This window comes from Canis lupus, chromosome 17 (assembly GCF_011100685.1).
Source record: "Canis lupus familiaris isolate Mischka breed German Shepherd chromosome 17, alternate assembly UU_Cfam_GSD_1.0, whole genome shotgun sequence".
Classification (NCBI taxonomy): domain Eukaryota; kingdom Metazoa; phylum Chordata; class Mammalia; order Carnivora; family Canidae; genus Canis; species Canis lupus.
This window is the reverse complement of record NC_049238.1, coordinates 2,002,774-2,029,126: the sequence shown is the minus strand read 5'-3', so window position 1 is coordinate 2,029,126 and position 26,353 is coordinate 2,002,774. Positions and strand designations below refer to the sequence as shown.

The following is a 26,353-nucleotide window of genomic DNA, read 5'->3' as shown; positions in this document are numbered from 1 at the left end:
CTGGCGTGCTCAGTCTCCACTTACTATTTCTGATATGACACGAGGAAGCAAGGTGAGCACAATCCTAAAATGGGATAGGCTGCACACAAAAAAGGTTATGTTGGTAAATTTTAATTATATTTTTTAAGGGTTAGAAATAACACTCCCAGGAGAAGATACTTGCAAGATTTATAAAAGACAAAATATAAAATGCTAGAAATATGTAAAGAACTGCCACAAATCAGTATAAGAAATAACCCAACGGGAACACAAGCAAAGATCCTGACAGTGAGCCCCGGAGAGGAAATTCCAATACCCACCTTCACATACAAAGGCACTTCACTCAGACGCATTAAGTGAGAACATGAGGTTAGAATTTCAGACCCTCCAGAGAGAAGTCTGACCAGAATTGATTGAGTCACAGGTTGGGAAACAGAAACTCGAAGACACTGGTATTGGGGGTGTCTACGATAGCTGCTTTGGAAAGAAACTTCACTGTTTCTTATAACATTGAAAATATAGGGGCACCTGGTGGCTCAGTCGGTGAACATCTGCCTTGGGCTCAGGTAGTGATCTCAGGGTCCTGGGATAAAGTCCTGCATCAGGGTTCCTGCTCAGTGGGAAGTCTGCTCTCTCTCTCCTGCTCCCCCTGCATGTACTCTCTGTCTCTGTCACATAAATAAAACCTCAAAAAAATAAAATTGAAAATACAAATGTCATGCAACCAGGCAATGGCACGCTCAATGTATGTCTTAGAGAAATCCAAGAACACATGCAGAGAGACCCAAAAAAGGATGGTTGCTCCTGACTGAGGTGTGCGTCACAGCCCAGAGCCAGAAGGGTCCCTCGTGTCCATCCCCATGGACGTGTGTGCAAACAATTAACGTTAACTGGGACGAAGAAGCCCAAAGAAGACAGATGTGCCATTAGGTGCATTTAAAGTCTACCAGACAATAAAGTTTTATTAAATTTTATTAAACTGCTGAGCCACCTGGGCTGCCCAATATTTATTGAGTGTTTAATAAAATTCTTTTTTGTGTTTAAAAGATGTTAAATTTAGGGACGAGCACTGGGTGTTTTACTTTATGTTGGCAAATCGAACTTCAATTAAAAATAAATGTTCAATTTTGGTTGAGTGAAGGGGAGCCTGGGTGGCTCAGTGGTTTAGCGCTGCCTTTAGCCGGAGGTGTGATCCTGGAGACCCGGGATCGAGTCCCACATCGGGCTCTCTGCATGGAGCCTGCTTCTCCCTCTGCCTGTGTCTCTGCCTCTCTGTGTCTCTCATGAATAAATAAATAAAATCTTAAAATTTTTTTTTTTTTTTGGTTGAGAGAAGAGTAAGGAGGATTCAAGCAGGAGGCATCTCCAGACAGGGTTTCCCGGGGACAGAAGCGGGTGAGAATAGGGATGAATAGGATGCACGTGACCCAGAAAACCCAAACATGCCACCTGCACAAACCAGTGTGCCCGAGACACATTCGGTTCCCGCGAAGCAAGGATGGCATCTCGAGTACCAGACACAGAATTCACGACTAGGGGACTTCTGTCTCAAAATCAGAGAACTACAAGTAAGAAAGAACCCTGCAATATGCTGATCTTTCTTCTTTTCTCCCCTGGACACAGAGGCCACATGGTGTCACCATGGAGCTCAGTTTTCCTTCTTGTTTTGACATCTTCTACCCTCACCAGCAGCACTGATCCTCAGAGTTTCCCATACCTGGTGACAAGTGCAGGGAGAACTCGGTGGCCAAGTGTGACCCTAATGTGTCAAATCTGTTCATGATCCACTGCTTCACTGCTGAACACAGAGTCTGACTCTGAACAATTGCTTCTCCCTCCACTGTTGGAAGTCGGCAAGAGCCTGATGCAAGCAGCTCCTAACCCAGCCTCTGGGGCTCTGCGGGACAGGGACAGACGTACGGCCTCACAAGGGAGGAAGCAGTAAGAGCAGGGGAGGTGCAGAAGACAGAGACGGAGGGACAGGGTTCAGCCTGGGGCAGCGCAGCACTCGCTGCTGTTCCGTCTTCTGAGCAAGAGGGAGAATTCAAACTGATTATAAGAATTGCTTAGTTTCAGGGCACCTGGGTGGCTCAGTGGTTGGCTGAGGGCATGATCCCAGGGTCCTGGGATTGAGTCCTGCATTGAGCTCCTCGCAGGGAGCCTGCTTCTCCCTCTATGTCTCTGCCTCTCTCTCTGTGTCTCTCATGAATAAATAAAATATTATAAAAAAAAAAAAAAGTGCTGAGTTTCCACCCTTGAGACAGGCAGACACTATGAAACTGTGAGACATGCTGGAGATATGTATCAGACCACAATGCTGTTCCTTTTCCAGATGAAAACTTAAAAAACAAAACAAAGTGCTTCATGATTTTTACTCATGATTCATTATATGTTTTGCTATGAATATTGTGAATGGGTAAAAATTATGCCCAATATTTAAATAGAATATATTAAAGCTCATTCATAAAAGTTATTTATTTGTTTATATTGTCATAGCCTCCTCTTTAAAGCACATCTTAATGACTTGCTTTGCTTATATACTGCAAGCTAAAATGAAATGAATGAATCAAAATCTTACATTTATGCTTGTTACATCACAAAATGAGAAGAAAAATTAGTAAACATTCAGCATATCACTGTGGATGAATGTTAACACACTACAGCTAAAGTGTATGTATGATTTATGTCTATTTCATAATTTAAATTAGCTGCTTAATGATGCATGGCTACTGTCGTCTCTTTATCTGGATCCCAGTGCAATTTAATTTCAGGCGGAATCAGAAGCATGCTTTCTTGTTTGTGTGTCTTTGGGAAAATACATCCTCAAAATTGAGGCTAAGGATGACAGGGAGTGCTGCACCTGCCCGGATCTCATGCTTCATTTTACAGGAGACTCGGTACCACCTCCACCAAGGCGTACTCCTGAAAGGCAGATGAAGAGGGGCAGAGTCTCCAGGACTAAAGTACGGGGGATGGCAACACCAAATACGGCGCACCAGTGGGTGCAGTGTCCACAGAGGAACGGGGTGGAAGTAGTGAGGAGCGGAAGGTGTTCAGTGGCCACCACAGGAAATAGCTGCCTTCCTGCCTCTTATCGTTCTTGAACGCCCGCGGTAAATCCAGGAGCAGCTGATGTATACACTATCATCCTGAATCTACAATTCTCATGGGTCTCAAAGGGACCAAAACGAGAGTATCTGTGAAGTTGTGTGCTTTAGGGTATCTGGTCGTTTGGAGCTACCGAGGCATGGGCCTGTGGACCCAAAGTCGAGTTTTGTCTGCTGTGGACTGAGATACTTATTGACACCAGCTGCCAATCCCCAGAGCTGGCAGCATGATCATGCAACAGGGGCAGGGTTGCGGGACATGCTCCACTGCAGTCAGGTGGACTGGGAAGAAATATTATTTTTATGTTGAAGGGAAACCATAGCTGTTCCTCATAAGAAATATGAGAATATCCTGCCCGGTCTTGATTTCCAAAGCCTCTAGGCACGATTTATCAAGCAGAAATATTCCCAAACGTCCCGCTTGGGCACTGCCCTTACTCTTAGAGCTATCTGGAGTGACCACAGAGGCTCACTCCCTTCTGGGGTGAAGTCTGCTCATCACCTTCCAGGAAGGGGAGGGAGCTCCAATGGCTGGAATGTGCAGACCAAAAGGACACAGTTCACTGGTGAGCTAGAGAAGGATCCCGAGTACCCAGGAGAAAGCTGTACCCTCTGAACACCATGGCCTGAATTTCCAGTGCACAGGAGGACGTGGGGCTCCCCCACAGCTGGGCTCCCACCAACAGAGCCCCCCACCCCTGGGGCTTTCCTAGAGTTGGAGCGAGGGAGCAAACACACTCAGAGACCTGACCTGGGCGGCTCCTGACCCACTTCTTCCACCTGTGGCAACACCAGGTGGCCAGGGCTATCCTCCCAAACTGCTGCCAGCAGCTCCCCGCTTCCCTCTGTCCCTACCCTGGACCTGACGGGCCACAGGCTGGGGAGAAGTTTTACAAGTTCGGGATGGGGGCTCTGCTGTCTCCTTCCCTTTCTGACTCCGAGTCTACTCCAGCCTGGCTGCTGTACTTCCACTCTGTTGAGCCAACATGGTCAAGCCAACTGGTCTGATTTCTGCCCGGCTTTGGGTATTAAAACCTATCTTTTCCATTTGTTTCTCTTCTATGAGGGGTAAGTTCTCTTAGAAGGAAGAAACAGGACTAATAATACTAGTGAGGCTAAAAGGTGCAAGAGTACCCTGTGCTAGAAACCTCCTTCGAGTCTGGGCAAGCCCAGGTCATGTGGTCTGGCTCTTCTCACTCCTGTTGGAGGGTAAACACCATCAAGGAGGAAGCTCCAGGGATACAGAAAGCTTGCTCCTTCTCTGTGTCCCCTCCACAGAAACAGGATCTGCGTTGTAAGGAAAAACACAAAAAGAAGCTGAGAACTGTGTTTTACTTCTAGTCTTCTCGGGTCATGTGTTTACCTACTGCTCGTGTTAACCAAGTGAGATGCTGATGTAATTTTTTGAACATTCTATGGGGACTGTAACCAGTGTCTTATGTAAGTTATATCAGGGCAGAGACTGGTAGACAACGGCACACGGTATTGTTGCAAGAACGTGTGGGTTTGCTTCTCTGTGTACCTGTAGTACGTCATGATGAGGATTATGTTGTTTACACTGCAGCACAGTCAAAAATTCTGAATAAAAACCATTACCCAGGTCTTACAGCAAACCCCACTGCTGTCCCACGGCAGGTGCCTGAGACACGGCTGTTAGAGAACGAACGGCTGTACCAGTGGGGATGTCCGGGTAAGCGTGTTTAGAAAACTCAGTGAGGTCTGTAAGTCAGGGTCGTTGCTAGGCTACTCACTTGATTTTTCCAGACCGGATATATTAGGAAAACTGAGGATGCTTATTTTGTGTGACGCAAAGTAAAGCAAAGCAAAATACAGGCAAAGGCATAAATACGACAAGCAATGCCTTACCCCTTCGCCCAGGGTATACGTGAGGGTAGTACTCGTAATACAGATCTGGCTGGTCTAGATTTCCAAAGGGCTCAAACTCCATCTCGGCATTCTGGAAAAGGCCCAGCTTCACCAGCAGTGCCAGCCTCACAAACCAAAGCTAAAACACAAAATATAATTGAAACAATGGATTACCTACGTATGTCTAGTTCGGAAATTCCTGTTCCCCACTCCTCTGGTAGCAGAGCCTGACTTCCAGTACATCCAAACTAGGTTATCCTGTGTTTCTTAGCACATTTGCCTACTTGCACGTCTATAAAAATACTCTTGAGCTTAATAAAAATGATGTAAATGATTTTGTCTGATTCAGCTTTACCTGACAACCTTGTTGAGCAGGAGAATGGGATCCAGGGGGCAGGAGTGTGGGTGAAGGGGAGGTGGATGTGGGTCAGGGGGAGGGAGAGCAGGGTGGGCAGGGCGGGCTGAGGCTGGAGCCGTGTCTGGGGCGGGCACTGAAGGCCACGGAATGGCCACGGGAGGAGGCCAAGAGAGGACAGTGAGATGCAGGTGGGCAGTCAGCTCCGAGTGGCCTGGGGGGAAGGGGGGTCTGGGTGCAGAGGCAGCGCCGGAAGTGGGAGAGGCAGACGGACATAGGCTCACGCTGACGTTACATTTGGGTTAAGAAAATCCATTTTTTTTGTCCTCATGTTGTTCTTAATGGCATGAAAGGTCACGTCCCTTCCTTGTCCCCACATGATGACCAAACCATGGGAACTGTACCTGCAACGAGTCTGCCGTGTGGCTGGTGGGCAGCCCGCTCTTGCCGTAGCCTTGGCCGTGGGCGGTGAGAAGGCGCCCGCACAGGTCAACCGCTGCCCTCCAGTTTTTGCAGCTCTGTAAGACACAGCAGGACGTGTCACCAAGCACAGCCACCCCTACATGTGGCACCTGCCACACCGGACCCAGCTCCTGCCACTGCTGGCAACAACGGCCTCTGCGGTGTACAGGAGATGCTGTTTGACACGAGCAAATCCTAAAAACATCAGAATTTAGCAACTGATGGAACATAGGGACAAGAATTCTTTTCTAAAACTTTTCTAATTTTTATTTTCTAATTCAATTAATTAACATACAGCGTATTATTAGTTTCAGAGGCAGAGGCCAGTGACTCAACAGCCTTCTCTAACACCTGCTGTCCATGCCATCGATTCTTGTTGGTATGAGCCAACCCTTAAATCTAAAAGACTGCTTTCCTTTTTCAGCCAGAGAGCTTTGTTTTGTAATTTCCATGAATTTAAAATCATAATTTAATTCTATGCTATATGCCGGATATATTCATTTGTATCTGTAAGATCTGTGTGACAATAAAATAAGCGGTTTCAAATGCTTGGCATAATCCTACTTTACCAATATAAAAAAAAGACGGCCTATCCAGACACGCTGGCTGATCAAGTTGGACTTGCTGAGTTTACCCTTTTGCCCTGATACAACAGACACGGCGCCACCAGGGAAATGACGTGAAAACTTCGGAGAGAACGCTGCAGCCTTCTAAGAGGTGAGAAGGAGAAGCTCCTGACCCACCTCCTTGGCAAGCCAGGCACTAACTCCCTGTGGACGCTGCAGATGCACATGTTCACGGGTGTGGCCAACACATGGTGGGGACCGTGTCAGGCTCGGAGGGCAAAGTGGTGGAGGGACACACCTCCTTGCATGCACTCATCTCACGATCTAGCAAGGAAGGCAGATACGAAACATTTTTTTTCAAAGATGAGTGAAATAATTTTGCGTGTACTCACAGTGCTTTTTGAACAAGAGGCCATGGGAGTGTGCGTCACCAGGCGGCCAGACTTAACCTCAGGGAATGGAAAGCTACTGGAGCCCAGATGTGAAGGGGGAACAGAGAGGTCAAGAAGGGGGTGGACCCTCCTGGCCTCGGGGGAGCTGCCTGAGTGAGCCAGTGTGCGTGAGGGACGGCAATCAGCCAGGTGGCGGGCAAACGGCCGGGAGCAGGCAGGCTGAGGATAAGGGCGGGAATGTCAGCAAGACAGGCCTCAGGCCACGAGAGATCTGGATGCATCCTGAGAGCATGGGGAGCCATGGAAGGGCTTTGGGCAAGGGAATGGCATGGTCCTGCTTCACCCAGACCCTGGAGCGCACTGCCCCCCTCTCTTAGGTACGAACTCAGGCACACGCTGCTCCTGCTGGCACCCTGCGCTGCCCGGAAGACCCTAAGTAAGGACCCAGAGAGGACAGGCGCTGCTGCTGAGGGCCCCTGGGTGGAGATCCATCCCTGGCTTCTCCTGACAGTAGCCCTGCAGGCCCCGTGAGGGAACTTCCTGTTGCGCGGGCCAAGGCAGGTGCTCTGACTTCTGGACAATGATCCTAAGTGGAGCTACGGACATTCTTGAATTGTGAATGTGAAAAGGTGAGAGTAAAAGTTATTCGGCCAAGTTGGAACCAAATCTATGTATATATCTTTAAAAAAATTTTTTTAATTATTTGACAAAGACCGAGAAAGTGAGCATGACAGCACAAGCAGGTGGAGCAGCAGATGCCCCGCTGAGCAGGAAGGCTGACCTGGGGCCCCATTCCAGGACCCCAGGATCATGACCTGAGCCGAAGGCAGACACTGCACTGACTGGGCCACCCAGTCTATGTACATATCTAAGCAGATCCTGTATGCTGGGGTAATTAATTATTGCTCTTTTCCCAACCACCTATGTCACACACTGGGCTTTCCTGCTGGTGGCATTATATCTGAGTGCTCAGGGCAGTCTTCCCGGACTGCCGGGACTTCAGCTGAAGATGGGTAAGAGACCGAGTGAGGAGGGCAGAACAGGAGCTCCAGGGGGCAAAAACCCTGGGGTGGCAGCCTCGGGGGCACAGGGGACAGCAGAGAGAAGGCCAGTGTGGTCCAGGGGAGGTGGTGAGGGTGAGGGTGAGGGAGGTGGGGCAGGGAAGGACTGGGGCAGTCCTGTCCCTGCAGAGGCTCCAAGAGCACAGGCAACGTGTCCTGCTCATATTCTAGAAACATCAGTCTCCCGTGAGGATGAAGCATGTGTCAGGAGAGCCGTCGTCCGGGCCTGGAGCTGACAGTGTGTGTGTGGCCCGCAGGCTGGATCCGCCCAGCACGTGTCTGCACACAGACACAGTTGTGGGGCCGAGTTTCCTTCCCGGTCTGAGGCTGGTTCTATGCTCCCATGATGGAGGTGGGCGGTCACAGCAGAGCTAAGTAGCTGCCCGAAGACGGGGTGGCCCCAGGGCCTGAGACACTCCCATGTGCCGTCCCCCACCTGGCCAGTGCCACATCCAGGGAGACTGTGGACAACGTCACCTCAGTGGCTTATGACTGGTCCTCAATGAGAAAGGCCAAGAAGCAGAAACTTCTACAGCAGCTTGATAGGATATCTGATGTAATAACAAAAGCTGGGCTGGTACTTGGTACATGTCTTTCACATAATTAATTTAGATTGAATTTTACAGAAGTTTCAGTCTGAAGACTGAACAGTTAAACACCAGTCCCTTCCAGGCCAAGCCTGAAAAGCACAGCTGCAGGCCACCTGTACCAGCGTGGGGGGCAGGCACAGCAGGGGAATAAGATCGGGTGAAGATGTGACGATGTGATGTGGGGACCATGGAGAGCACGGTGGCAGGATGGATCCGAGAGCCTGACATGCAGCCAGATGGCGGTGGCGGGGGGCCAGTCCCAGAGACAGGGAAGGCTGGAAAGGGTCAGAGCTCAGAATCTGAGATTGGATGCCAACAATGTTGAGGGGCCTTTGAGCTGTTCAAGAGGAAAAGAAAAACAAGCAGCTACTGTGTGGGTGTGACATGTGAAGAGGTGCGCCTGAGGGAGTGTGTGGGTGGGATGGGAGGGGACAGCAGATCCTTGGCGGCCTTGCTGGGAGCTGGTCCGTTGGGGAGACGGGATGGGAAGTCTGAATGAAACAGGTGGAAGACGAGGAGGGGACCAATGAGCCAGGTGACCCTGGGACGTCTGAGTCGCTGAGCTAAGGAGGGTGGTGGAGGAGGGGGAGAGAACAGGTGCTTGTTGTGTGCCTGCTTAAACCAACGCTCCAGTGTGGGAGAAAGCAAGAAAAGGCTCTCGTTGGGGAAAGGCTGACGGCACACTGGAAAGAACGGATCATCGACAGCACGAGGTCCCGGGAGTCAGGGAAGGTTTCGCTGTAAGCTGGGGCGAGGGGCCACTCATCTAGCTCCAGTGGGGGGGCTTGAAAGCAGCAGAGACAGCCTAAAACGGTACTGGCAGCCAGCAGACGCCTGGAGGGCCGGGTGGCCCACGACGCTCAAGGTCCCCTGGAAGCAGACGACCGTGTTAGGTGTCACCACCTGCACTAGGTCTGGATGTGGGACTTCTCCAGCAGGCTCAGTGTCCGACCAGTTCATCTGCAGGGACCCGGCATCACCAGGTGAGGTAAAGGCTGGGTAAGAAGATAAGCAGGAAGACACCCTTTAGCTCCTACCACCTAGGTGACCTCAGGTAGGTGACTTTAACCGTGCCTCAGCCCCCCTTGTGACGTCAGCTGGCCACCCTAGAAGTGGCAACAAGGGCACACTGTGTCTGTGAGGAAGCTGGACCTGCTCTGGCTCCTCATGACCTCTTCTCCGGTCAGCGGTCTGTGCTCACCCCTGTCACACCTGCTCATCCTCTGACCTCCAGCTAGGAACGGCTGCAAAGACGATCACCTCCGACCTGGTTCAGACCCAAGCTTCGGGATGCCTCTCTTGCCCACAGTGAGCCCTCCTATTCCTAATTCTCCAACATACTCATTCTTGGGGCAGCCACAGCCCCCAAAGGGGATGAAATTTGCTTCTTGGATAACAATGATTATTGGCCTTCCAAATATTTATTTATTTTTAAAAAGATTTTATTTATTTATTCATCCGAGACACAGAGAGAGAGGCAGAGACACAGGCAGAGGGAGAAGCAGGCTCCCTGTGGGAAGCCCGATGCAGGACTCGATCCCAGGACCCCAGGGTCACACACTGAGCCAAAGGCAGGTGCTCACCACTGAGCCACCCAGGCATCCTTGGCCCTCCAAGTATTAACCCTACCCAACAAGATCTTACTCTTGAGTATTCTATTTCACTGGGGGCTGAGTGTGTGGGTGAGCAATCAGGAAACAAGGGAGAAAATGCTCCTCGGGATTGACGATGAGAAAAGGTTAAGAAGCATTCTCTGGAGGACAGTCTGCCTCGTCCATTCTGCAAACGCAGCAAGGACAGCCTGCTGGTCCATGTTCACGTTAACTGTGGTCATGTCCCATCTCCTCTAGCTGAGCTCCGGGGGCAAGGGTCTTGGCGAGGGCATACTTTTGTGTTTCTTCAGTACTGTACCTACATCTACATTCCCTCAAAAGATGGTGAAATAGTAAATTCACAGAACTATAAAAAAAAGTAGTAAAAAAAAACCCTATGCTAATAATTAAAGAGATGTAAATTATAACTTTTTATTTTTACTAGCAGAAAAAAAAAGGCAGTACATGCCACTGTCTGCCTAAGAAATGAGAAAATAAAATTCTTAAACATCTAAGTTCGGGCAGACAAGGGGACACTAAAGCAAGGGTGTTTGCACACTGCTGGTAAATGTACACAGGTATAATCTTTCTGAAAAATAGTATGTATAAATAGCCTCAAAACTGCCCATACGCTGACCTGCTAGTTGTTCTCTCAGCATTTATACTAAAGAGATAATCACATACAAAGAAAAGATTTCTGTACAAGCCGGTTTGTTCCAAGGTTATTTATAACAGCGTCAGATTATGCAATAAAAAATATTCGCAAAGACCTTTTAATATTGGATAAGGCTTAAGACATGATGTTAAAAAGATACAAAATTATGAATGAGGTTTTGTCTAGTATATATACAAACACATATGCAAGCTTTCATATTCACATGTGGACATACTATATACACACACACACTCAAAATGTTAACCGACAGTGGTTATACAATTTCTTCTCCATTTTTCTGAATTAAGAACATGCTGTTTGTAAAAGGAGGGACCAGAGGTTTGTGAATCAGACGACAGGCCACGTGGGGACAACACACAGACAAGGCCAGCATGTGGTGGCTATCTAGACACGGATGGTGTGCACATCTGCCTCCGTCCCGCAGAGGACGGACCTATGACCTATGACCTTGAACCATGCTTCATGCAGGAACCAAACCAATGCTTGTTGAAATAAAACTTTAAAAAAATCAAGTATGGAGGTATAAGTCATGAAGTACGGCTGCGAGAGCATGAGGAAAGAGACTCTGTCCTGGGGGGTGGGGGGCGGCTTTAGCTGTCATAGATAGGAGCTGCCTGACACTCCACCATCCCCTGTGAGCTCCGATGTGATCTATTTGACAGACCTCAGAGACACACAAAATCTGTGTGGGTGCAAAAATATACAAATGAGAAAATCTGATCATGAGTATTTATATATTTTTGAAACAAACATTTATTACACAGTAAAGACTCTATCTTATTTTATGAACACTATGTACAGATACCCACGCTAATAAAACATTTAAACGTGTAATAAAATTGTTTGCAAGTACTCTGTGAATATGAAGTGCTCCATAAATGATTAAAAATAATAAAATGTATCATATAAAAAGCCTCAACTCTTGCTATGATTTCATATACTAAGACGTGTTTTCTATATCTCAAACCAGATCACAATTACTAAAAATGAAGCCAAAAGCTATCGTCTTAATCATTCATTTCTCAGTAAATGGAAGTCTTTAAAAAGTGGCTTCTTTCCTAAATGCAAAGAGGGAGCAGAAATACTAATGTTCCTATTACGATTTCTCCCCATACAATTCTCGCGCAGGTGAGTGAGTACAGAAGACGCACGGGGACAGCTGCTGCTCTGTACTGGGCTAGGTCACCTGCTGATGGGTGCTGATGGTCTATAAAGGACATGCAGCAACACCTCAACAAACTGACACTAACCTGACAGCCAATATTCCAGGAGTCAGGATGACCTAATTTCTCAAGACAATTAGGCACAGCAGGTGGTGGGGGTTGGGGTGCCTCTCTGCCCTTCCTGGTGGCTCCTTGAGAACAAGGAGCCTAGGAGAGAGGAAGGGGCCGGATGGGCTCAGAGCGTATTCAGCTCCTCAGGCTCCCTGTGAGCCAGGACCAGCTGTGGGTGACACAGCGAGGCTCCTTTAGAAACTAGGCTGGATTTGGATTATCTCCTGTTTGGGGGTCACACATGCTAGCAGAGATTTTCCTCACATCACAATTTAAACAGAACACAAACAAGTTGTCAGACAAGTTTACCATTTACAATTTATGTTTCTCCAAGTAATTCTTTATTTCCTGATAAGAGGATACAAAAGTAGTTCTTTGTGTATGATTCAAATTTCCTTCGGTAATTCAAAAAGATTTCAGGGGCGCCTGGGTGGCTGAGTCTGTGCAGTGCCTGCCTTTGGCTCAGGTCATGATCCTGGGACCTGGGAGCCAGGCCCCTGTCCGGCTCCCTGCTCAGCGGGGAGTTTGCTTCTCCCTCTCCCCGCCCCTCCCCCCTGCTCATGCTCACTCCTTTTCTGTGTCTCTCACAAACAAACAAACAAACAAACAAACTTAAAAACAAATACAACCAAAAAGATTTCCAGGCTGGGATATTTTTGTTGACACTGCAGGACCAACGAAGAGCACGACTCTTCTCCACCAGGAGCCTGGCAGCAATGGGACGCCCCTGACGGCTCCCAGAGCTTCCCAAAGAGTTTGGAGAGGGGCTACCTGCACAGGTGTGGGCAAGGCCAGGAGGTCCAAGAAGGGATGGAGAGACGCCCAGGTAGGAGGAGACGGGCCTGCAGGGGAGCTGAGGCCACAAGGGGCTGCCCCACCTGGAGGGAGCTCCCTGTGCTTACTCTTCCCTGGAGAGCAGGGTGCAGGGTGGGGGATAGGAGGTAGGCACCAAATGAGCCTGGTCAGGTCAGATTTTGCTGCCAAAAATAACTAGGTTTTCCGGGCTCCCCTGGCTTGCAGAGCTGTGGCTTAGGGATTATCAGCTCATTTTCAAGCACTGACACAAGCTGGCACGTTACAGCAGCCCTTGCACGTTGCTTTGATTGCTCAACACTGTTCTGAACATTTACTCACACTGCTGAATGAGGTTCTCCTTCATGTATTTCAACTGTTCCAAAGGATTTAACTGACTATGTAACATAACTTTTTTTTTTTTTTCTTGCTCAACACTAAGGTTTTCCAATAAAATTTTTGGCTAATGCAAACAATACAGCAACAAACATGAACCAGTCCTTTCATGCACCAGTACAAGAGTTTTTCTAAAGCATGGAATTGCAGGTGGAAATGCTGGGTGGAGGGTGGCGCAGAGCAGGTGTTCTAGCTCCCTCTCCCACCAGGAGGCACACTGCTTCACCCAGGCCATGCTCATGTGGCTAAAATGTACCGCACATTTCTGTGATTCCCACTGAGGATGAGCGCTGTTTCCACGTCTGCAGGTATCTGGTTTCCTGAAAGGCCTCTTCATAACATGTGCCCATTTTTCTACTTGGTTGTTTTTGTTACTCATTTTTGGAAGGCGTTAATGCGTATTTTAAATCTCTTATTCTTTAACTCACTTTTTTTTTTTTGTTTTTTAAAGATTTTATTTATTTATTTCAGAGAGAGAGAGAGGGAGAGAGAGAGGGCGCGAGTGAGCCTAAGTAGAGGGAGAGGGAGATGCAGACTTCCCGTTGAGCAAGGAGCCCAATGCAGAGCTCCATGTCAGGAATCTGAGATCATGACCTGAACCAAAGGCAGATGCTTAAATGTGCCACCCAGGCACTCTTGTGGCTCACTTTTTAATAGTGTTTACAGTGTTTTTGTTGCATATGAGTTTTAACTTTTAAAGTAGTCAAATTCATTCATTTCTCCCTGAAACATTTAAGAAATGTTTTTCTACCACGAGTCATTAAGAGTCTACTCTATTTCTGGAATTTAAAAATACTTGTTTTAATTTATTTGGAATTTATTTTTGTGTGTGCTAAGAGACAGAGATCTTTTTAACTTTTCCCATTTGAATATCCCATTAATTCTGTACCATCACTTATTAGTTCCTCCTTTCCCGAGTAACCTGTAACATTGTTCTTTCCACGTAAGTGTGTGTTTTGGGCTCTGTCCTGTCCCACTGGTACCTCTGTGTCAGGAGCGCAGAGCCCTTGTCATTTCCCTGACCCGCCTTTGGCTCCCACCCAGGTGCCATGGCAGATACGTGGTTCCCATTCTACTGTCACCCTTTCCCAGTGTCTGTCCTCACCCGAGCATCCATGTCGAAGGTCTGGGGACACATCCCTATTAGTGCATGTCAAGCAGGCGTGTGTGTGTGTGTGTGTGTGTGTGTGTGTACGCATGCCCGCAGTTTATTTCTCCAGCCTCCAAAGGGCATGGCCTCCAGTTTTCTGATGTTCTTTTTCATTCTTTGGACTTGCCCCAGGGGTGACAAGGACCTAGCAGGCCCAGGACGCCTCTGTTAACAGAAAAAGGCCAGAGGAGACCAGGGCTGGCCTGTACTCGCTCCTCTTTCTGGAATCCCGCACAGCTCTGGGCGGCCTGACTGGTGAGCCCGGTAGGAGGTCTGAGGGAGTGGATGAAGGAGACTCTTTAAAGGACAGGCCAGGACGACCCAACACAGTGCTGAGTTCTAAGGGCTGCTACTCCGTCCTTCAAAACAGTGGGGTGTCACCTCAGCAACCTGGGACCTGGAGCTTTTGACGACATGCTGCCCATGTGAAATTGTAATTATGTGTTTTCTCAGAGTGCTTTTTGCTGTTTTATTCCATTCTTTTCCACTTCCTAGTCCTCTTCCTGCTTATTCTCCTCCGTTTTGATATTAGATGTCAAAAGTGTTTGGTGAAGAAATTATTTTTATAATTACAATTTAAAGCATACCCTATAAAACTTTAAATGCTAGAGAAAAGTCTTATGAAAATCTCATAATTACTGTAGATGACATGTAGAACTCTGATAATAAAGTTATTTTGGTATGAGAAAAAGATCTAAACTTAAACATTACTTTTCTTACATTAGGAAATAAGTATAACTCTATTTGAAAAAATGAACACAGGCATACGATGACTTCCAAAAGATGAGAAAAACAGTCCAATAAAAGTCACTCAAGTAACTAATGCTATGTACATAACTTTTCCCCATCTACAACTCAAAAGGAATCATTAACTCTATATATGATACCATTAAAGTGATTAAAACATCCTCCTCTACAGGCTATGACATTCATTTCCCTGTAAATTACAATCTTAGAATGCTCTGACATTATTTGGGAAAATACATTTCAAGACTCTTTCCTAATCTTAAAGAGGACAGGAATTATTTTAGGACATAATTAAAACACCAGGGCATGTATTTACAACTTTTTTTATAAATACATTTTCCACCTTAAATAGGTCTCCATGTTGGGCTCTAATAAAATCTCTCCTGGTGATATGTATTTTCAATATGAAAAAAAGCCCCAAGCCCCTTTCTATATTTATTAACACCATGAACAATTAAAGAAGGTAAAAGGATCGCCTGTGGGAACAATTCAGTTACCATGAATGTATGTGGCTCTGTGTGTACTTTTTAACTGGTCATTATAGGGGTGCCTGGCTGGCTCAACTGGGACAGCGTGAGACCCTTGATGTTAGAGTCCTGAGATCGAGTCCCATGTATGGAGTAGAATTTACTTCAGAAAAATAAAAATTAAAAAAATAAAAATCGACTGGTCACTACAAAGTGACCCCCCCCCGCCCCCCCCCGCGCAGCCTAGCCTAATGATGATGGATCACAGCAGCTGCTTCAAGGCAATGACAATTACCCTCCCGACAGTGCAAGAGTCTATTATGTGATGAGTTTCCATGCTGTGTAGCCACGGAAATGTGCACTTGTTAAGACCTATCCCTTCATTAACAAATGATTAAGTATACAAATATTTAAAAACTAGTTGTTTCCTGTCCCTTTTAGAAATAGACTATCTCGGGCAGACCCGGTGGCGCAGCGGTTTGGTGCCGCCTGCAGCCCAGGGTATGATCCTGGAGACCCGGGATCGAGTCCCATATCGGGCTCCCTGTATGGAGCCTGCTTCTCCCTCTGCCTGTGTCTCTGCCTCTCTCTCTCTGTCTCTATGAATAAATAAATAAAAATTCTTAAAAAAAAAAAAAAAAAGAAAAGAAATAGACTATCTCCAGGCGCCTGGCTGGCTCAATAAGCAGCACATGCAACTCTTGATCTCAGGTTGTGAGTTCGAGACCCACACTGGTGTGGACATGACTTAAAAAAAATAAAGTTTTAAAAACAAACAAACAGGCACTGAGTGGGGCACTTGCTGGGATGAGCACTGGGTGTTATGCTATATGTTGGCAAATTGAACTCCAATAAAAAATAAAAACAAACAAACAGCCAGGCTATCTCTATCTCTTTCCTTCCCAAAGCTCCTTAGTTATAGCAATAATTCCAGGATCACTTCAGTAAAAGAAACCCAATGAAACATTTGATTCACATTTACTATAAAAATTAACCTTTAATTGCTTTTAAAAAAAATCTTATTTATTTTAGAAAGAGAGAATGCATGGGGTGCAGCAGAGGGAGAAGGAGAAGCAGACTCTCTGCTGAGTAGGGATTCTGATATGGGGTTCAATCTCAGGACCCTGGGATCATGACCTCAGCCAAAATCAAGAGTTGGACGCTCAACTGGCTGAGGCACCCAGGCACCCCTAAACATTAGTTGCTTTATGTGTAAAATATCTGCTAACCACCTAAACAAGTGATTCTTAGTTACTTTTCTGAGGACACATACTTCTGTAAATAGGATAAAAGGTACCAAGGAGGGGTAGCCTGGGTGGCTCAGGGGTTTAGCGCTGACTTCGGCCCAGGGTGTGATCCTGGGGACCTGGGATCGAGTCCTGAGTTGGGCTCCCTGCGTGGAGCCTGCTTCTCCCTCTGTGTCTCTGCCTCTCTCTCTCTCTCTCTCCTCTCTGTGTTTCTTATGAATAAATAAATACAATCTTTAAAAAAAAAAAAAAAAGGTACCAAGGAAAATGCAATTGTGGGGGTGTACAGTTTCCAGGGGTTCAAAGACCACCAGAAACATCTACCCATTCGTGTTAACATGCCTGCAGTTCAGAGTTTCCTATTAATATTTTATGCCTTTTAATATTTTCCTATCAGTATTTGAGAATGCATCTCTACCTAGATAGTCACATTTACTCTTGAATGTAGAAGTGCAGAACAAAGACTTCTGTATGCATTTTTGGTGTACCCACCCACTCAATAATAAACCTTTTATACCAAGTGGAGAAAACAGAGTATTAAAAAAAAAAAAAACCAACATAAAAAATTACTTATCTTTAGTTATTGCATTTGATGGAGCATCTTTAATCAAAGTATATTCTGCTTCAAGAAACTTGATCATTTAAAATAATGGATTTTTGGGACATCTGGGTGGCTCAGTGGTTAAATGTCTGCCTTCAGCTCAGGATGTGATCCCGGAGTTTCAGGATCGAGTCTCACATCGAGCTCCCTTCAGGGAGCCTGCTTCTCCCTCTGCCTGTGTCTCTGCCTCTCTCTCTGTGTCTCTCATGAATAAATAAATAAAATCTTTAAAAAATAAACAAAAATAAAATAAAATAATGGGTTTTAAACTAATTGACCTTAAATTCAAAGTATGCTAATATGCTTTTCTGCTGCACAGCATTGGTATCTAATTCAACAAAATTTTATTTACATGCAAGGGCTTTAGAAAATACATTCAAAGTAATTAACTGTAAGGAAAATACTATGAAAAAAGGCAGCACTTATAAAAAAAAACAATATTGAAATCAAACACTTCATTACTTACGATGAGCTGTTTCAACCCAACAAAAGTCTGCTCTACGGACTCGGCATTTAAGACCTGTCTCTTTGCCGCGGCTCTCTCACCCAGGAAGCGAAGCATCAGGTCTTTAACTGCATCCCCCTTGAAGGAATGTAAGAAAAATACGTCAAGACAATAAAATGTTAATTAAACTCAGCAAACCAGAACCTGTAACTAAATGAAATTTTTTTCTCCATTGGTATACGGAGGTTAAAATGTGGTTACAGTATAGTAAAACTTCAATTGCCCAGATGCTCCAACATCACAACCTTTAATAAAATGTGTATTTTAGAATTGCTCTTTCTTCTTTCAGAGAAGGGGTGGATTACCACCACTTGGACCAGGCTTATATGAGAGACACAGCAAGCTGGGGAGGGGATGGGGTGGGGTGGGGAGCTCTGGGTGGCCCCTGGCTCTGAGGCCACCAGTATGCTACTCCTGCCCATGGTCGGGGCGGGGGGGTGCTGCGGTGGGGAGAGAAGCACTGTCCACCCCCGCAGGTCCTCGGCCAGGCTGTGGGTACACACGGGCCTCCTGCTCCACAGTCTGACTCCCCAGGTTAGATGCCCTGCAGTCTGCAGTCGGGGCCATAGAGACAGCAGGGCAGGCCCCACAGTGCAGAAGGGAAGGCCGCTGGAGAGGCTGTGGATGAGGAGGCCCCCGCATGGCTGCCAAGAACAAGGATGGGGCAGCTGTGGTGGGACCGGATGAAGGTTCGCAGAGGGTCAGCACAGAGCCACCCTACGATCTTGCACTTCTACCTCTGAGAACTTAATGCAAGGGAATAACAACATTTACTTGAAAAGATGTCTGCACCCCCGTGTTCACAGTCAGGACGTGGAGACCGGCTAAGTGTCCATGCACGGGTGAACGGATAAAGGAGGACTAGCCTACACACACAGTGCTATATTATTCAGCCATGAGAAAAGAAGGAATAAATAAACAAATAATAAAAAAAAGAGAGAGAGAAAAGAATGAAATCTGGTCATTGGTTTCAATGTGGATGGATCCTGAGGGCGTTATGCTAAATGAAGTAAGCCAGACAAAGACAAATCCTGTAGGATCTCACTTCTAGATGGAATCTTAAAAAAGCAAAACCCAAAAAGCCAAACAAGCTCACAGGCGCAGAGAATACACTGGTGGCAGCCAGAGGCAGGGGTGGGAAGTGGTGGTGGCCCAAACGGGAAAGGTGGTCAAAAGATGCAACCTTTCACTTATCAAGTAAATCAGTCCTGGGGATTAATGTACAGCAGTGCAACCATAATAATACTGAGGTGCATATCTGGAACTTGCTAAAAGAGTATATCCTAAAAGTTATTGTCAGGAGAAAAGTAATTCTGTAACTATGTAAGGTGAGGGATGTTAACTACGTGGTGACTATTTTGCAATGTATTCAACTACACACTTGAAATTGGTATATGATGTGTTAATTATGCCTAGATAAAAAAAAAAAAAGTGGAACAGAACATAAAGGGATGATGGAAGGGTGAGGGCAGAGGGCAAGGTGCCAGGAGAGGCTGGATTACCGATGGCTGCAATGGCCAGGGAGAAATCCAACCTGGGGGGGTGGGGGGGGGGGTGGGCGGTGCTGGTGAATGAAAAACCTCTCCATCCCCGTGAGCAAAGGGTCTGCTTTCAGCTGCAGGCCAGTGAGTGCTAATCCTGCAGGGGCCACTGAACACATACACAGCCAGAGAGGACAGACAGAAAATAAGTGTGGGTGTGTTCCCTGCACATTTCACAACACCCCAGGTCCCTTCCTATTGTTTCCTACCCTTGGCATACACATAGGCAAAGCTAATCTTTTGTTATCGTCCAGAGTGGGGACACTTAAAAAGCACCACCAGGTGGACGGTGCATGCAGGAGAGGCTGAAAGGTACTGTGGGGGGCTGCGGCTTCCCTTCCACTGATAAAGGGGGAGCAGTGGCCTTGGCAGGGGGGGGTTCCAGGTCACCAGTCTGGTTCTGGCTAAGAGGTTGAGCCACACCTCTCACTTACAGGGCAGCGAAAACTGAGAAACAGCAGCTTTATGATGTTTTTGCTTTCAGAGTGAGGTGAAGTGCTTCAAATGCTGGAGCCACAGAAGGGCTAACTGGTCTAGGGGGGACAATTAAAGGGCAGAATAAAAAGAGCTCAGCCATATGGCTCCATAAAGCTTTGCAGGAATGCAACTCCTACCAGACAAAGGGCTTTATCTGAGTGGGAGGAGCTGCGAACAGGGAAAGGGCAAAATCACATCTCGATGCAGCAGAGGGAGGACCAATTTAACTTCTCCATCCTTGCAACATTCTGTTAATTAGACGACTCTGCAAAAATCTTTTGCCCTTAAAATTCTCTGTTGGTTAACAATTTCGTTAGCATGGAAGTTCCTGATACATGAGCGTGTGCATGACTAAGAAACATCTCACCTATGAAAGCCCAGGGATGTGATAAAATGTGTCACTAAGCTGGAGGTGATTACGGCACAGGGGCCATGGCACCTACCTGCCCATCCTCTGATGGCCACTGGAGAGAGGAGATCAAACATCCCCCCCCATGACAGCATTTTTCTGAGAGGTATGCTGCTGCACCTGGGATGGCACCCACCTGGAACCCTTGGGCCCTTCAAATCAGCAAACTCTTAGGTGAGGGACCAGCGCATCCAAAGCCAGAGCAGGAAATGTGGGGAGATGGCAGGGGAATGAGCCAGGACTCGGGCAGGCAATGGGGAGGATGTCTGCCTCTCACCCGTCAGACGTGTTTATGCAAGAGCAAGTGGCTGATCTCAGCTCACAGATGGCTGTGGGCTGCCACCCCCCTGCAGTGTGGGGACAGTTCCGCAGTCCCTTCTTGATTTTAATGGACAAAGACAAAACGGAAACCAGAGCAGCTGATTCATAGCATATAAGCTTTACTGTCTGGGAAACCGGAAGACACAATGGTTGTGGGGCAGTGGTGCTGAAGAGACGGCAGCCCCTGCGCCTGACCCAGCACACAAGGCGCTTTCTGCTCTCTGCCACGGCTCCTACGGAGAAGCTCCAGTGTTTGCTCTCTCCCAGGGTAAGCAAAACCACCCGAACAAACACATCAAATAAACAAAAACAAAGCAAAACCCCCGTCTGGTGGAATGTAAAATGGTGCCATTTGGAAGATAGTCTGGACAGTCCTTAAAATGTGAACCCCAGGGGCGCCTGGGTGATTCAGTCGGTTAAGTGTCCGACTCTTGGTTTTGGCTCAGGTCATGATCTCAGGGTCCTGGGATGGAGCCTTGCATCAGGCTCTGCGCTCATCGGGGAGTCTGCCTGAGATTCTCTCCCTCAGCCCCTCCCCTGCTCCTGCACATGTGCACACATGCTCTCTCTCTTAAATAAATTAATCTTTGTAAGAAAAAGTGACCCCCAGAGTTGCTATGTAACCCAGGAGTTCCACTCTGAGGTATGTACCCAAGAGAAGTGGAAACTTGACCACTCAAAAACTTGTTCGTGAATATTCATAAGCAGCATCATTCACAACAGCCAAAAAGTAGAAATAAATCAAATGTCCATCAAGGGATAAATGGTAAGTAAAATGTGAAAGTCATAAACAGGAGTATTATTTGACAATAACAAGTAGCGATGTACTGATGCATGCTACGAAATGGATGACTCCTGAGAACTTTATCCTAAGTAACAGAGGCCAGACATGCAAGACCACACGTTGCATGACTGCATTTGCAGTTAATGCCTAGAATAGGAGACTCCACAGACAGAGATTAGTGCTTGCCTGGAGCTGTGGGAGGGGGAGATGGGAAGTGAGTCTGAAGGGGTTGGGGCTTCTTTTGGGGAGATAAAAACATTCTAAGATTTGACTATGGTGATGGTTACACAATTCTGTCAAAATGCTAAAAACCAGTGAATTGTAGGTTGAATGTGTGAACTGTATGGCATGTGAATTATATTTCCATGAAGCTGTAAAAACAAAACCAAATCTAACCCTCTTTTCTTGTGAGGCCCAAACAAATCAGAATTTGAGAGAATGCTTCAACAGGGAAAAAACAGTGTGAGGCCGCCACAAAATGGCCTGGGCTGGCCTCCCCCCGACTTCCCTGGCTCACTCCCATGGTTTAATTCAGTTCAGCAAAAGGAGCTCAGGAACCCTTTGCAAGGGTGGTGAACAAAAGTAGCGGCGGTGACTTCTGCTTCTGTCTGTTACAGAGTGACTGAGACTGGACTGTCCTAGTGTGAGAAAAGGGATGAAGCGATTGTGTTCAGACACAGAAGAGGGCTGGGGTCTGAGATAAGGGGACAGAGGACTTGAACTCTTGAACTCAAAGGCACATTTGGAGCACAGTGTGAAGAGTCCCAAGCAGAGCGTGGCAAGCTTGCTGAGGTGAGGAGACAGAGTTGGGAATCTTAAAAGAAACCAGCGGAAAACATGTACAATGGGCACAGAAAAGCAAAAATAAAGATTTTTATAAACTTCACATCCAAAACATGATGGAAGGGCATTTTTAACACGATGAATGGAAAAAAAACAAACCTTGAATTTTACACTGTAAACATATTGCATATCCAGAAAAAAATAACCTTTAAAAGTGAAGATGAAATAAATGCTTTTTGCAGACTAATTAAAACTGAGAAAATCTGTAGCTGGTAGCCCTGCAGGAACAGGTAGGCCTTTGGCTTCCTGGAGGTTCCTGACACAGGACCTGCAATGGCCCAGGAAAATGGTCACATGGATTGTTTGGGTTTCCCTGAGGAGATTCCTGTGAGATCCAAATTGCGGGAAGGAGAAGGCAAGAAGTGGGGAAGAGAATGAGAAAGGGAGGTGGGAGGATCCAGTCTCCACGTCCATGCGCCAGTTTCTAGTCCCACAGCACAGGCTGGAGTATTCTGATGCCCGCCATGGGCATCTCCTTCCCCTTCACCGCCCAGTTACCTTTACCACTGAAATTCTGCTGCTTCTATTTTATTTATTGCCTTTTTCTTCTCTCTCTTAAGTGAACAAGCATCATACAAATGTTTGTCTACTTCCATTCTGAGAATTTCTAAACTACCATTTCCCCACAAACTTTCCATTTACTTTTTTGAGAACAGAGATCATGTGCAGCTGTAATAAGCTGCAAACGCTGTGTCCTCCTTCTGATGCCACTCGAGTACAGAGGTGTTACACGTTCACCTTTAGGCTTCTACCTTAGCTTCGACTGCCACAGATGTCATCTCATAAAGAAACAAATTAAAATCTTTTCAAGTTTTATCCCTCAGGAAGGTAATTTTTAATTAGGCAATTTGGAAAAAAAAATCAAATGTAAGTGTTTTAGAAAGCTGATTATGAACAATTCTGCAGTAATAACAGCGGCAAAGGAGGAGCTTATTAAAAGGCAAATCCAAGATGGTTTTAAACACTTGGTGTGCACAGAAAGTTAATTGAGAAACCAACCTTATATCTTCGGGCAAACAAACACAGCATGTCCGTTCAAGGTTAACCATATATTTTCTTTTCTGTCTTGGGAATGAAAGGGTCTTTGAAGGATAATATACTAAGGAAGAGACACAGGTGTGGGAGAGCCAGAGGTATTCTGGGAACTATTCTCCGTTCAAATTTCAATTTGCCATGAGGTTCCCAAAAACAATTACTGGGAACTGCAGGAGGTATGGAAAACATCTCCAAGGACAGAAAAGGAAAAGAAAAGAAGGAACGCTGTGCCCTGGACGGCTCCCTGAACTCTACCCTTGACCCTGGAGGGCTCCCTGCACTTTGTCCTGGCTCTGGAGGGCTCCCAGTACTCAGCCCTGGCCCTGGAGGGCTCCCTGCACTCTGCCCTGGCCCTGGAGGGCTCCCCATACTCAGCCCTGGTCCTGGAGGGCTCCCTGCACTCTGTCCTGGCCCTGGAGGGCTCCCTGCACTCTGCTCTGGCCCTGGAGGGCTCCTTGCACTCTGCCCTGGCTCTGGAGGGCTCCCCGTGCTCTCCTCAGGTCCTGGTGGCCTCTCCACGCCGTGCCCAGATGGCAGAAGCTCCGTAACCCTTGCTGACTGGTGTAGGGTCCTGACTTCCTCACGGGTAGACACGTGGAACTGTGGAGGTAAGCTTGGCAGCAAGGGAGGACCTATGACAGGGGCTCTGTATTTGATTCACTCCAGGGGAAACCGGTCCCGACCTCCAGGGCTTGTGTTTCCTGATCCAAGAATGACTGCCATTTGGGCCAGCACGATTTTTCTGGTCCGACAATAACCAGCCTGCAGGCTATTTAGCATTCTTGGCCTCATCCATGTGCTCACCCCAGACCTCTTGGCAATTGGAGCGAAGCACCTCTACATGTTTCCCAATGTACCCCAGAACCCCTAGGTGAAGTCATTTCCATGGAAACCTTCAATTTTCCCCTGAATTACAATCAGTAGGAGAAGCAAACTGCAAACAACAGATAGTTTGGAAAGGAAGGGCCAAAAGGCCAGTCCCACTGAGGTTCCAGGAACTTAGCAGCAGAGCACAAAGTCCCCCACAAGGGGAAGGGGGAGGAGGAGGGAAGAAACCTGAAGCAGAAGAGCAAACGCCCCCACCCCAGGTATAGTGGATCCAGACAGGGCCTGGGAATGGTGGGGGAGGAATCTGTGAGTATACAGATCAAATCCTGCACGTCCAAGTATCCCCCAAACTCAGAGTCTATAACTGGAATTCTTTAACAAGATCCTGCAAAAGTAAGCTTATGTTCAGTACATTCCTCTTAAGAGAATGGAGAAGTAAGCTCCGCACAATGCCTGGTGAACAGTACCCGCACAGTAAATGTGCGTTTGGTACCTCAATACTCGGTCAAGACTGCCATCCAAAGCCTACAGGGTCCAATTTCTAGATCCCTAGAAGAGAGCTAACGGCTGCACATCTCTGGCGTGGCCCTTCTCCCAGGGTTCACAAGTCCACCAATGCCACACCATGCATCCCACGCCCTGGGCTTCCTGACCAGCCACATGTGTGCAGGGCCGGCCATGTGCTTACCAGAGAGGGCTGCTGGAGACAGTTCCAGGAGGGCAGACGTGCGCAGGCCCCAAGGCCAGCAGCCGGGCTGGAGCGGGCCCACGCACACACACTGAGCCGTGTGACAACTAATGATCCTACCTGTGGCCGACATCGGACGAACTCATTTTATAGGTACGTGTTACACATACTTATATACGTTCTTACTGTACTGTGTGCCAGATGCCATCTCGTATCCAGTTTTTCAAATTTAACAGTATGAACCTCATTAAAAATTCTGCTCTATCATTATTTTTAAAGATTTATTATTATTTTTAAAAAGATTTTATTTATTTGAGAGAAAGAGAGAGTGCACATGCAAGACAGTGCATGAGCAGGGGAGGAGGAAGAGGAGGGGTAGAGGGAGGAGGAGAAACAGACTCCTCCCTGAGCAGGGTGCCCGATGCCAATGCCAGGCTCAATCCCAGGACCCTGAGATCCCGATTGTAGCCAAAGGCAGACACTTAACTGACTGAGCCACCCAGGTGCCGTTGTATCATTATTGCTAATATCTATGTAAATATTTCATCCTAAAGAGGAGTCAAATGTATTCAAACAGCCTCCTGACAATGGGCTTTTGGGTTATTTTAGATGCTTTGCAATAATAAACCACACTCTGACAGGCATCCCAAAAGCTGGGTATTTGTATACCAGTGACATTATTTCCTTATAAAAAAAATTCCTGGGCAGCCCGGGTGGCTCAGTGGTTTAGTGTTGCCTTTAGCCCCAGGCGTGATCCTGGAAACCCTGGATCGAGTCCTGCTTTGGGCTCCCTGCATGGAGCCTGCTTCTCCCTCTGCCTGTGTCTCTGCCTCTCTCTCTCTCCTCTCTGTGTATTCTCATGAATAAATAAATAAACTCTTAAAAAAAAAAATTCCTAAGACTGGGATTTCTGGATCAAATAATATGCACATTTGGATGTTGATTTAAAAATTTTACTTAAAAAAGTTTGTACTGATTTATGGTTCCATCAGGGCTGCCTGAGGCAGGCTATTTTCCCAAGCTTTAGCAAGCGAGAAATAATCATGAATGAAATGCCTAATTAGATAATGGAAAATGGAGATAATCGTACCATCTCTGATTGCGAGACTAAACTTTTCTATGTTATTTATTATACAGAACACTGAAATATTTCTGTGATTCGTTACTTTGTGGGGCCATCCATATTTTTCTTAATGAGTCTATAAAAACTCTTTCTACATTGGGGATATAATATGCTAAACAAATACACTCCCCAGATTTAAAAAAAAAGGTAATCTTTTGTTGAAGGTTAAATGTCACAAACAACCTAACCATGAGAAGCTCGCAGCTACATCAAAGAAGTATGATGTAACTATCTACCTGGCTGACAGTTACTTCTAAGACTGATTAGTGCCTTAAATCATCACATCAGGGAAATCAACAGAGTTCCAAATTAACCAGTGACGTAACACAGAGTTCAAAATGAGAAATTTTCAGTCCTTGAAAGGTATTTATGTGACATACATATGAGGGAGGGGGGTGGGAGTGAGGGAAAAGAGAAAGAGACGGAGAGGAACTCGAAGAGGCCCCTGAGGCATCCTGCCGCAAGCGCCCCTCTACAGA

At 46.8% G+C, this 26,353-nt stretch overlaps 1 protein-coding gene across 5 annotated transcripts in view; it reads right to left on the bottom strand.

Annotated features, from left to right (window-relative positions):
- The window catches only part of TRAPPC12 (trafficking protein particle complex 12), an 83,645-nt gene that overhangs the window by 45,136 nt on the left and 12,156 nt on the right, over positions 1-26,353 (bottom strand). For all 5 annotated transcript variants that reach the window (XM_038560677.1, XM_038560674.1, XM_038560675.1 and 2 more), the window contains exons 3-5: positions 17,787-17,903; positions 5,712-5,825; positions 4,953-5,091 (exon numbers count right to left, since the gene is read on the bottom strand). In XM_038560677.1, coding sequence (XP_038416605.1) covers positions 4,953-5,091; positions 5,712-5,825; positions 17,787-17,903 — 370 coding nt within the window. The remainder of the gene's footprint in view (positions 1-4,952; positions 5,092-5,711; positions 5,826-17,786; positions 17,904-26,353) is intronic.